Source organism: Lycium barbarum, chromosome 11, assembly GCF_019175385.1.
Source record: "Lycium barbarum isolate Lr01 chromosome 11, ASM1917538v2, whole genome shotgun sequence".
Classification (NCBI taxonomy): Eukaryota; Viridiplantae; Streptophyta; class Magnoliopsida; order Solanales; family Solanaceae; genus Lycium; species Lycium barbarum.
The window spans coordinates 115,589,102-115,602,414 of NC_083347.1; the positions used below are offsets into that span (position 1 = coordinate 115,589,102).

The 13,313-nt window shown below is 38.4% G+C and overlaps 1 protein-coding gene across 1 annotated transcript; it reads right to left on the minus strand.

The window, feature by feature from the left end:
* Positions 1-959: 959 nt before the first annotated feature.
* On the minus strand, positions 960-3,143 carry LOC132620164 (protein LEAD-SENSITIVE 1-like). Its single transcript, XM_060334860.1, has 2 exons — positions 3,104-3,143; positions 960-1,707 (listed from the first exon to the last, which is right to left on the minus strand). Exons 1-2 carry the CDS (start codon positions 3,141-3,143, stop codon positions 1,076-1,078), a joined length of 672 nt encoding a protein of 223 aa, XP_060190843.1. The 3' UTR covers positions 960-1,075.
* Positions 3,144-13,313: the final 10,170 nt, after the last annotated feature.

The window sequence follows — 13,313 nt, forward strand, 5'->3', positions numbered from 1 at the left end:
TACTTTCTGGTGCGAAAAAAGCAAAGTTAAAGAGATGTGTTCATTGCTTAGCCGGAAAATAGAAAAGAGTTTCTTTTCAGAGTCATCTGCCTTCAAGAAAGCTTGATTTGCTGGAGTTAGTTTAGTTCCTGTCCGGATTTCCGTTTGTGATTAAAATTAATTTGTTCCTCGTGTTCAAATAGTGTGGAAAATCTTGACTTGAATATATATCTTCCGCTATTACCTTGTCGTGCAATTTAACTATTGCTTGTTGCTTTCTAACAACATCATTATATTTATGTAAAATTTTCATATTATAAGGAATGTAGATATTTAGTTTCAAGAGTATTACATCACGCCCCCCACCAAATACAATTTTGGTATAACTACCATCTCAAATATTATTCGTCCTTAATGTATAAAACTAGTAGACAAATATTTATACGAACTATCCCAGTTTCCCAAAAAATTTGCGCCAAATAAATTCCTATAGTCTAAAGACTAAAAATAATTATATTTAATTTAAATTAAATTGTAATTTAAATTATTAAGAGGTAAAACAACGCTGCCTTTTGGAAATGAGTTATAGAATACACTCAATCCGACAATAAAATTGGGGGTTCAACTGACCACCCTTCACTTCTCTGTTTGTTGCTCCGCCGTCCCTGTAACATAATATTGAGGGAGAACAAAAATCAAATCAAAAGATACAGGCAATATTAATTAGAAATTATGTAGTAATTACTGGTGATACAAACGTTATGGTGGAATAGTAAGTACTGTTCCATCCGTAACCAAAAGTTTGTGTCCTAGATATGGAGTCGCTTTTGCTAGGCGCTTTACCCCCAAAGTGGGACTTCCAGAAGTGAGTCGCCCCCAAAACCGGGTACCTAACACTGGATGGGAACTTTTTAATAAATACTGATCACACCAAATGATAGACCTGCAAAGTGTTTGATAAGTTTTTTTTGACGATAGATGCCAATAGAGAGGAAAAAATTACAGCAAAGTGTTTGACAATTAAGTGGCATCTCACGAATGATACATTAAAAATTTGGTCCCAAGAAACCATCTTGATGAGTAATGCAGGTTCAGATCAGACATTTAGAAGTCGATTGCGCGAAACAAGCCTATCTGCAGGTATTTTCATCACATCCCTGCGAACTCCGATATCAGAAAAAAACCTGTTGGCACAGTAAATTCCCCAGCCAACAGCTGCAAGACTGGTAGTAGGCATGAGGCGCACCGGTGCTGAAGCTAGTGCACTAGCTGCTGCAGCGAATGACGCTGCCTGACCACTGCGCCCTATGCCACCTGTCCTGAAGTATAGATAACCAGTCTTGCAGTAGATCGCGAAATCCTCACAATTGTTCTTGAAAAGGTTATAGTTTCCAAAACCGTTATTGAGAAGAGTTTCAGCACGGCGGAGGACATCCTCGCAGGGATCAGAACGGGCAAAAGTGCACGTTCCTCGAACTTGGGCAACAAAGAGTCCTGGTGAGGCACCATAACGAAAACGGTATAGTTTACCACCAGAGAGGAAGCATTCCAGGCATGAAGAGATGACGTCGTCGTTCCTTGGATGATCACCACATCTTGGACATTCGGATTCAGAGCGACGAGAGGGAGATGAGCTGAAGATGAAACAATCGATGAATGTTCCTGTTCCTATCTCCCGACCAGCTGCCAGGGAGAAATGGATCACTATCCCATCACCAATATATATTCCTGATCACGTTGAAAAGAAGATATGTCAGTTAACATGCTGTTAGGATTTAAATCCCAAATCCAACCTTTGTAAGCAGGTTCCCAGGAAATATTGGAGGGTCACAGCTGGACCACTTAAATATCAACCTCCTTAGACAGAACCTACTTACGCCGTGATGTAAGCGAAGAATAAATAGCACACACAGATTTATAGTGGTTCACCCTCAATGTGAGAGCTACGTCCACGTTGCTGCTGCAGATCTTATTAAAGAAGAAATATTACAAGTGTTTACAACACTCAACCTCACAACCCCAATCCCAATTACACTCAAGAATTTTACCACAGAAAATTCTCTCAAAGACCTTCTCTTACTTAGGCCTTTCACTAAGAGTATTTCTCTTAGATTTTTCTCTCTCTTTGGGATGTGTTTAGCAAATGATCTTGATGATGTCTTACAAATGAACCATAAGCTACCTATTTATAGGAATGAATTTCCTATGATGAGGTAAGCGCTTACATCACAACTATCATGAGGTAAGCGCTTACGTCACGACTAAGATGAGGTAAGCGCTTACATCACGACTAAGATGAGGTAAGCGCTTACATCACGACTATGTGAGACCCAACAAATCTCCCACTTGAAGACTAATTTTAATTTGTCTTCACACTTTGATCGATGCAGCAGCTCTTTCCTAGTTTCATACTTCGTGCAGGCCAACTGAAGCTGAGCATAGCTTCAGTTTGTCTATCGTCACTGCCTTTGTCAGCATGTCTGCTGGATTCTGACTCCCTGCGATCTTCTCAAGCACTAGCGCTCCATCTTCCAAAGCTGATCTAATGAAATGGTACCGGAGTTGTATGTGCTTCGTTCGAGCATGGTAGACCGGGTTCTTTGCCAAATGAATGGCACTTTGGCTATCACAATATAGCACACTTCCCTCGTGGTCCTGATCCAATTCCTGCAGAAAAGATTGTAGCCACATCATTTCCTTTGTGGCCTCCATCACAGCAACGTACTCAGCCTCACAACTAGAGAGAGCTACTATCTTTTGCAACTTGGAAACCCAAGAGATTGCAGTACCTCCGAAGGTGTAAACATACCTGGATGTGCTCTTTCTGCTATCAATATCACCACCGTTGTCAGCATCAACATACCCTTGCAATCCTGTTTTTGATTTTCGAAAATACAGAGCTGAACTCAAGCTGCCTTTCAGATATCTGAATATCCACTTCACAGCCTCCCAGTGTTGCTTTCCCGGATTGCTCATAAATCGGCTGACAACTCCCACTGCATGTGCAATGTCTGGCCTTGTACATATCATTGCATACATAAGACTACCGATTGCAGATGCATAAGGTATCTTGTCCATCTGCTTCTTCTCATCCTTGGTTGTTGGCGACTGATCCTTTGACAACCGAAAGTGTCCAGCCAACGGAGTGCTGACTGTCTTGGCATCATGCATGTTGAACCTTTTGATAACTTTCCTCACATATTCTTCTTGTGAGAGTTTGATGCACTCCTTGCTTCGGTCGATTCTCATCCCAAGGATTTGCTTTGCAGCTCCCAAATCCTTCATTGCAAACTCTTCTAATAACCCTTTTTTCAACCGATCAATCTCTTGTAGGTTTGCTCCTACGATTAGCATGTCGTCGACATAGAGTAGCAGTATTATGTACGAGTCTTCAAATGTTTTGAAGTAACAGCAGTGATCTGCCTCGCACCTTGAAAAATCAGCTTTCTTCATAAAGCTGTCAAACTTTAAATACCACTGTCTTGGAGCCTGTTTTAGTCCGTACAGACTCTTTTGAAGTTTGCACACCAGATTCTCCTTTCCTTTGACTTTGAATCCCTCCGGCTGTCGCATGTATATTTCCTCGTCTAGATCACCGTGAAGAAATGCAGTTTTCACGTCCATCTGTTGCAGATGTAGATTTTCCTTTGCTACCAGTCCAAGAACAGTTCTGATAGTCACCATCTTGACTACGGGAGAGAAGATCTCCGTATAGTCGATGCCTTCTTTCTGTTGAAATCCCTTTGCAACCAGCCTTGCTTTATAACGCTTGCTTCCATTGGGTTCTTCCTTTATCCGATAAACCCATTTGTTTTGCAATGCCTTCTTATCCTTTGGCAACTCGGATAATTCCCATGTATGATTTGCTGATAGTGAATCCATCTCATCCTTCATTGCCAGCTCCCACTTAGTCGATTCATCGACTTGCATTGCTTCTTCATAACATTCCGGCTCCCCTCTATCAGTGAGTAGAATGTAGTTGAGGGATGGAGAATACCTGTGAATTGGCTTCCTGATCCTAGATGATCTACGCAGTTCTCTGATTGGTGTCTGTTCATTTGTTTCAGAATCAACACTTTCATCAGCACCTTCTCGGATTGTTTGTTGGCTCAGGTGTCGGGAAGTCCCTCAAATCGACTATTTCCGATTCCTTGTCCTGACATTCTGAATTCTTTTGCAGCTTGTCCTTGTACAGTACCTCTTCGTTGAAGACAGCATTCCTGCTTCGGATGATTTTCCGATTTTGTTCATCCCAAAATCGGTACCCAAGCTCGGTGTCACCATAGCCAATAAAGTAACACTTCTTTGATTTTGGATCAAGCTTGCTTCTAGCCGTATCATCATTATGAACATATGATAAGCAGTCGAATACTTTCAGAAATGAAAGATTTACCTTCTTGCCACTCCAGACTTCTTCTGGAATTCTGAAATCCAAGGGAACTGACGGTCCTCGGTTAATTAAGAAGGCCGCGGTATTGACTGCATCTGCCCAGAATGTCTTGGGCAGTCCAGAGTGTATTCTCATACTCCGAGCACGCTCGTTCAATGTTCGGTTCATTCTTTCGGCTATTCCATTTTGTTGCGGCGTTCCAGGAATAGTCTTCATCATCTTGATCCCATTATCGGCACAGTACCGTTTGAAATCACCATCAGTGTATTCTCCGCCGTTGTCGGACCTCAAACACTTCAACTTGAGGTTTGTTTCATTCTCAACCATGGCTTTCCATCTTTTGATTACACTAAACACATCGGATTTATTTTTCATAAAGTAAACCCATACCTTCCTGGTTGAATCATCAATGAAGGTCACATAGTAGTGCGATCCTCCAAGAGAGGGGACAGTGGTAGGTCCCCACACGTCTGTGTGCACCAATTCCAGCTTCTCGACCTTCAACTCCCTGCCTGCATTTGAGAAGCTTACTCGCTTTTGTTTTCCGAGAATACAGCTCTCACACGTATGAAGGTCCACCGTCTTCAGCTCCGGAATTAAACCATTTGTCACCAACAGCTTCATCCCCTTCTGGCTGATATGCCCCAGCCGACAATGCCACAAATCTTTCTTCTTTGTGTTGTCAACCACAGCAACAGTATCAAGACAGCTAGCCGTCATGTAGAGAGTGCCATTCTTCTTTCCTCGGCCAACTACCATAGCACCTTTCGCCACCTTCCAAGACCCATTACCAAAGTTGAGATCATATCCCTCATCATCAAGCTGACCTACTGAGATCAGGTTTCGCATCAGCTTTGGAACATGTCTAACTTTTGTAATCTTCCACGAGGATCCATTTGACATCTTCAAATTAATGTCTCCCGTGCCAACAACGTCTAGCGTCTCTCCATCGGCTAAATAAACTTTGCCGAGATTCCCTGCCACATAGTTTGTCATTATATCATGATGTGGGGTGGTATGAAAGGACGCTCCTGAGTCAAGCACCCAAGAGTCTATCGGGCTGTCAACCGATAGCAACAACGCATCGCCAATGTCTTCCGTAGCAGCGTTGATTCCAGCCCCCTTGTTGTCCTCCTTCTTTGGCGCCCTGCAGTTCTTCTTGAAGTGACCTGGTTTTCCACAGTTCCAACAATCAAATATTCGTCCTGGTCTGGATTGACCCCTGCCATTCCTTGACTTCGATCTGCCCCTATTTCGGTTGTAGTTTCTGTCATAATTTCTGCTTCTGTTTTCAACATTAAAAGCAGAACTCGTCGATGCCTCTCCAGAATCTGTCCTGCGCACCTCCTCAGCAAGGATACGATCCCTAACATCGTTGAACTTTAGTTTGTCACTGCCGACAAAATTACTAACCGCTGCTCTCATTGGCTCCCAGCTATTTGGTAGGGATGCCAACAAAATTAGAGCTTGCACTTCATCATCGAAGTCAATTTTTACCGATGACAATTGATTTACAATGGTATTGAATTCATTTACGTGTGCAGCAACATGAGCATTTTCCATCATCGTTAGATGAAATAGTTTCTTCATGAGAAATACCTTATTATTTGCCGAAGGTTTCTCATACATGTCAGACAATACCTTCATCATATCTGCGGTGGTCTTCTCCTTTGCCACGTTGTGAGCAACGTTCTTCGACAGCGTCAGCCGAATGACTCCCAGAACTTGTCTGTCGAGGAGATTCCAATCTGCTTGCTTCATCTCCTCTGGTTTCGGACTCAGAGGTTCATGAAGCTTTCTGCCATATAAATAATCTTCAATTTGCATTCTCCAGAACGCAAAGTCTGTACCATCGAATTTACCGATGCCGTGCGACGTACCATCTTCGCCTCCCATCGTTTCTAAATCACAACACAACCTGTTGCTCTGATACCAGTTGTTAGGATTTAAATCCCAAATCCAACCTTTGTAAGCAGGTTCCCAGGAAAGATTGGAGGGTCACAGCTGGACCACTTAAATACCAACCTCCTTAGACATAACCTACTTACGCCGTGATGTAAGCGAAGAATAAATAGCACACACAGATTTATAGTGGTTCACCCTCAATGTTAGAGCTACGTCCACGTTGCTGCTGCAGATCTTATTAAAGAAGAAATATTACAAGTGTTTACAACACTCAACCTCACAACCCCAATCCCAATTACACTCAAGAATTTTACCACAGAAAATTCTCTCAAAGACCTTCTCTTACTTAGGTCTTTCACTAAGAGTATTTCTCTTAGATTTTTCTCTCTCTTTGGGATGTGTTTAGCAAATGATCTTGATGATGTCTTACAAATGAACCATAAGCTACCTATTTATAGGAATGAATTTCCTATGATGAGGTAAGCGCTTACATCACGACTATCATGAGGTAAGCGCTTACATCACGACTAAGATGAGGTAAGCGCTTACATCACGACTAAGATGAGGTAAGCGCTTACATCACGACTATGTGAGACCCAACACATGCCACATATGTACTTGCTGATTGCGTGATCACTTCATCTAAAAGTTTAAATTATTAGAGAGAGTATGCTTTGTGTTGCTTAAATCTTCGACATTGCTCATCCACATACAATAATTAGCAAAATCCCATGTAGCCACAAGTCTGGAAGCTCTAGATATATAATAGCATGTAATGCATGAAAAGAAGAATAGATTGGCCCTGTATTCTTTCTACTTTCTAGTTATTTGACACATACTCCCAAAGAGATTATGTTACATGATTCTTCTTCCTTAAAAATAACCATTCATTATTGATCGTTTTTTCATTCAGCTCCAAATTGCTATATTCCTATAGCTTTCAACTAAAGGGGGGCCCCAAGTCTTCCGGAATCCAGACTAAATAGGTCTAGTCGATTCTTGATAGCTAGGAACTAAATAAGAGCTTGATAAAGAAATGGACATTGAGCCTAACTCAACCCCGAAAGCTAGTTCAAGCAGCGATGATTTCCCAAGACCATATAAAAAGACCAAATAACCCCTGCCAACCCTGATATGGGACTCAACAGAGCTGCACTTCATTGGTAGCATTTTATTGTCCTGAATGATATACAGCAAGATGCTGAAACTGAATATACTTTATTGGTAAGATCCAAAGTTGTACCGTTAAGAAGCTGATTAATCACTTCCAACATTTTGATTGGTAAGATCACTCAAACATCTTCTTTCTGTGACTAAACTCATCTTGATGATCTAATTGAAAAGCCATGTGAAATATTAAGATAATGATAGAAGTACTGATTAAATAGCTCTAAATCATACAATTGGTTAAGGTAATAAGGTTTGCCTTTGTCATTACATTGTTCAAGTAAATGTAGGTAGACTTTGATCTCAAGAGTTGACACTTAAATGGGACACAATCAAACGAAGAAATGTGGAAAGGAGAAAGGTTATCAGCACCATCTCACAGTGATTATTTGTCCACTTAACCACTTTGGTACAAAGAAAATGTTTAGAATCAAAATTAAACTTGGGAAAAGTGAAGAGAAAGGAAAGTGAAAGATAGCCGAAAGAAAAGAGATTAGTGCAATCTTATTCTGTTCCTTTGCCCTGTAGTACAGGAACAAATTTGCTGAAATAGGAGTGAAAATTCTATAGCATGGAGAAACAGAGGGGCTAATGAAGCCGCTTAATGTTGTTTAGGATGTAAACCAATAGCACACTACACGTGCATGGTCTCTTATTAATTGGTAAGTGATCAAATCCCAATACTTATTTAATTAGCGGTAGTTTAGTCAAATTACTTTTTTTTTCAATGGACGTATTTTCTTAAGGAGTGTGTAAATGGTGAAGTGGACAGTCTTTTTGAACCGGAGGATTTGTCCACTTTGGTATATCAAGAGAAAGACAATTGTTTTCTCTTTATTTTACCCTTAACATTAATTACTCATTTTCCAAGTCTATTGCCACTATACACCACATAATATGAATATTATGATAAAAACAAAATACAAACTTCATTTATTAATTCTTAAGGGCGTGCAAAGTAAAAAATGGACAAGTAAAAAATGAACCGAGGGAATATTACTATGAAAAGGACACAAAAGCTAATTTGATCATATATAAGGAAGCAAACGATTAATCCCACACAAATGTAGGATTGTAACAACAAAAGTAGATCGTCGGACACAATTTCAACAGAACTAGGGGTGTGTTTGGTATAACGGAAGATGTCTTCTAAACAACGTTTTCCTAATTTTTCTTGTTTGGTTGCACTAAAGATCTTGAAAATATTTTCCTCAAAATAGGAGAAAATATTTTCCATAATAATTTGAGGGAAAACATTTTCTCGATTAATAAAAACATACCAATGCATTAATAGTACTAGCTCAAAAAAAAAAATTTTAAAAATACCAATGCATTCTCCAACCCACCCCGCACGCCCCACCACCCTTAACCCACCCTCACAACACCCCCAAACCAACCTCCACCTCTCCCCACCCCCAACCTCCACCCCCCACCCCACCTCAAACCACCTCGTCCCCGCTCCACCCATACCCCCCCCCCCCCAAAACCACCCCCACGCTTCACCACCCACCCCCACAGCCCTCATCCCCCACAACCCATCCTTAGTCCTCACAACCCCCATCCCCGACCTCCCACTCACCCATCCTACCTTCCACCACCCCCTCCCCCTAATTTTCTTTTATAAAAAATTTATGAAATATGGAAAGAAAAATTCTTAAAATGGATAAGGTTGGTCGTACGGTCTGACACCCGTACGATTTGCAGTACAATGTGGCAGAACGGTACTGACGCGTGACAATTGTATAACGGATCACCCGGACCAACGGCCACGATCAAACGGACCAACGGCCACGACCAACTCGGCTATGGAGAAATCGAACCAAATGATGTTCTTCCCTTTCTTCGGTTCAAGCATTCCTCCGGTCCAGAAAGAAAGTCTTCGTGCACGTGCTTGTCCATTTCTTCCTTCGGTCTCTGGTCTTACCGGATTAACATATATCCGATTTTTACCATATACAAACTCGATTAAAGTAAATTCTGATATGCGTAAGCCCATTAAAGGAGATAAAATACCTCCTATACTAAAGAGATTAGTAAAATTTTCACAAATAGCTACCTTTTAGCTCCTTCTAACAACCTATAACTACATGTTCTACATTTACAATTCGTAGCTGGAGGACTCTATATTTAGCTAGTAGATGCGGCGATAAAAATATAATATAAATATAACGGAAATACACATGCTGAGAAAACTGAAAGTGCTATATTTATGAAAACAAAATCTAATGTTTCCTGATTCACGCAAATATCCTCCCATTCCATATCTGATCTCATATCTCATTCAAACAGCTAACAACTTCAAAAAAAAAATTGAATTCAAAAAGTACATTCATATTTTTAACAAAAAACAAGGTTCAAAAACTAGTTCATCAAAAAACTTTGAAAAATAACATTATCAAACCAGTGAACAAAGCTCGTTTTAAATGACGAATATATATTTGAATTCATCTGTTGAAATATCGAATTCAAGTTGAGTTCATAATTGAGGTAACAACGTTTCACTGCAACTCTATTATTTTTTTGCTTTTTCTGAAATTTTGAGTATACGAAAACTCAGATTAATAGATTCAAAATATTACTGTTTCAGCTAAATTGAATATAACACATTGATGTATTCGAAAACAACAGGATAATGACAAGCGTAACTGCGTTGATCCGACATTCTGATTTTTGGAACGATCAAAACTGTTTTGTGAAGATGTTGTTGCATTCACTGATAATTGCAATTACGATGAGTTAGTATCTATAATTACAAGTCAATTAGGCGTGGATACTATCAGAAAAACTATTTCAATGAAATATACTGTTGAAGGCGATTTTCAACCAATGGAAATACACAATGATATGGAAGTTCGTGTGTACGTTGAGCTTAAGAGAGAAAACAGAGTTTTTGGGATGTATCCAATGTGTGTTAGTATTCATGATTTTGATGTTGAGGATGATGCAACTGGTAATCGTATTATTAGAGATGATGTGCTGCAAATTGGATTAGCGAGAATCGGATGGTATGGATGTGTGTTATTCTATAGAAAAGGTTGTTGTTTTGTTTGAGAATGATAACAATTTGGTAATTTCAAACCCGGAACCGAAAGGAGTTTTTGTCGATCAAATTTACCAGGATAAGGAAACTTTGGAAATTGTGATGACGAAATACGCAATTCGTGAAAGATTCAATTTCAAAATAGAGAGATCGAATGCTATAAGGTATGATTTTCTAAATGTATTCTAGTAACTATATTGCAGATGTATTTTTGTTATATTTGTACTACATTGAGATGATTTGTTCACTGTTTATTAAAAAATGTTTAATGCAATACATTTCTGATATTTTTTTTGTATATTTCGACTACATTTAATTGATTCAATATGTACTATTTGCATTGTATTATGTAGCTATACTCCGGTATGTTGGTCGTCGGAATGTAAATGGAAGTTCAGAGCATCGAGAATTAGGTATTCTGAAATGTTCAAGGTTAGATCTTTCGATGACGAACATACATGTCCGTTGAAGGAAAAAATGTATTCACAAAGACAAGCAGCAAGTTGGTTTATTGGAGAAGCGGTTGTCAAGGCAAAAATAAATAACCATAAAAGAAAGGTCACCCCTGGGGATATAATAGATGATGTCAAAAATGAATTCGGCGTAAAAGTTTCCTATATGATGGCATGGAGAGCTAGAGAGAAGGTTATAAAAGATTTCAGAGGTGATCCAGCTAATTCATACAAGAAGTTTCCAGCATATATATACATCCTTGATAAAACATCCTGGATCACTTGTTAAAATGCATAAATCACCAGAAAATGAGTTTATGTATTTGTTTGTAGCACTGAAAGCATTCATAAAGGGATTCGAGTGTTGTAGACCAATAGTTGTAGTGGATGGTGCACACTTTAAATCAACGTATAATGTTACATTTGTGTTGGCAAGTACTTTGGATGGAGCAGGTATGTGTAATTATATTCTATGAATGTTTTTTTTTTTTATAAATGCAACAATATGCTATTGATTTGCAAATAAAGCTACTAAAAACATACTCTGGATATATTGTTGGTGTTAACTTGTGAATAATATATGCTGAAATACACTGTAAATATGTGATGGATATATTGTAAATATATACTGCTGTTTTATAAATAATGTTGCTAAAAACACAGTGTGAGATCAAATTCAGTTAAAATATATGTTGAATATATTATAAATATATATTGATTTTTGTAGGTAACACCTACCACTAGTGTACGGTGTGATAGATTCTGAGAATAATAAGTTCTGGACGTGGTTCTTTGAACTGTTCAAGCAAGCTTATGGTGTTAGGCAAAATATGTGTGTCGTGTCCGACATACATGAAAGCATAATATATGCAGTTTCTAAGGTGTATCCTACTGTTCCTCATTTGTCTTGTATATGGCATTTGTGAAAAAATGTGATAAAACAATACATAACAAACAGTGAGGTGTTGAGTCCTATATTTTATTCACTGGCGAAGGCATACACCTAGGATGAGTTCGATAAATTGATGGAGAAGATTGGGAATGTTGATATTTGGGTAAAACGATACCTAGAAGATGTTGGAAGAGATAAATGGTCTAGGCTTTGTTTACCTGTTAATAGAGGATGGACAATGACTTCAAATATAGTCGAATGTATTAATGGAAAACTGGTTGCTGCAAGAGAGTTACATATTTTTGATTTCCTTGAAGAAGTGAGGAAGATGTTTGGTAGATGGAATTGCACAAATATAAAAAATGGTACCTACACATTCACAACACTGATGAGGCGATATCAAGAGATGTTGTCGATCAACGAGTACAAATCAATACGAAGGAGGGTATGTTTGTTTTGCAACATAAAATTTTAATCTATATTTTACTATATCTAATCTATATTTATCTATATTCCCAGTATGGTAAAACTGCTCAAGTTAATGCTTGTTTATTATTTAAATGGTTCTCAGGTTGAAGCGTCAACTGAATATGTTTACACAATTAATGATAGATCGAGGCATTTCATAATCGATTTGAAGAAGAAAACTTGCAACTGTAGGATGTTCCAATTGGACGAGATATTGTGTTCTCATGCATGGGCAGTATTGAAAAATAAAAATTTGACTGCTGATGCATATTTTCGGATTTATTCAAGCCAGAAACAGTTGTGAACAAATATGATGTGTCGGTTGATCCTCTTCCCCATGAGACCGAGTGGAATGTTCCTAAAAGCATATCAGATGAAGTTGTTATGCTACCGATCTATTAGAGACCCCCTGGGAGGCCAAAAACGAAGAGGGATAAGCCATTACAGGAGTTGATGATTAGTAAACGCATGAATTCTTGCGATAAATGTGGACGTGTTGATCATAACAGGCGTTCGTGTGATAATCCGCCACTCAATAAGAAGAATAAATAAGTCCATTTTGATATTATTTGTTAAGACAATTCAACTTTAATTTTCTATTTAAAATAAAAAATGAATTCATCTTGAATTCATATTATTCTAGTATGGTTGTGTTTCACATGGTTGAACATCCGATTTTTTTCGAAGTTATGTTATATTGGTGGTTTAATGAGATTTGAAAAGTCTATTCTATATAAACTGATTTGACCTTTTGTTTTGGATTTATGCTTTAATAGTTGTATTTCGTATATATTTTGGCTATATTTTGGTTGCATTTTGTCTGATCTGTTAGATACTACTTATTCTGGTTTACTGTTAACTATATTTCATATATATTTTTTACATATATTTGGAGTGTATTTAGATGAAATTTTAACTTCTGTAACACACTGTACATTAAAAGTGGACTTATGGAATATATCTAAGTTATATTTTCTGTACATTTCGACTGTATTTAAATGGTTAAATATACTACTTTAT

Coding starts and splice junctions, on each gene's coding strand:
- LOC132620164 (XM_060334860.1), bottom strand. CDS start 3,143: ATGCCAAGACAGTCAGCACTCCGTTGGCTGGACACTTTCG. Junction 1,708..3,103: donor CCGTTGGCTGGACACTTTCG/GTTGTCAAAGGA, acceptor CAACGTGATCAG/GAATATATATTGGTGATGGG.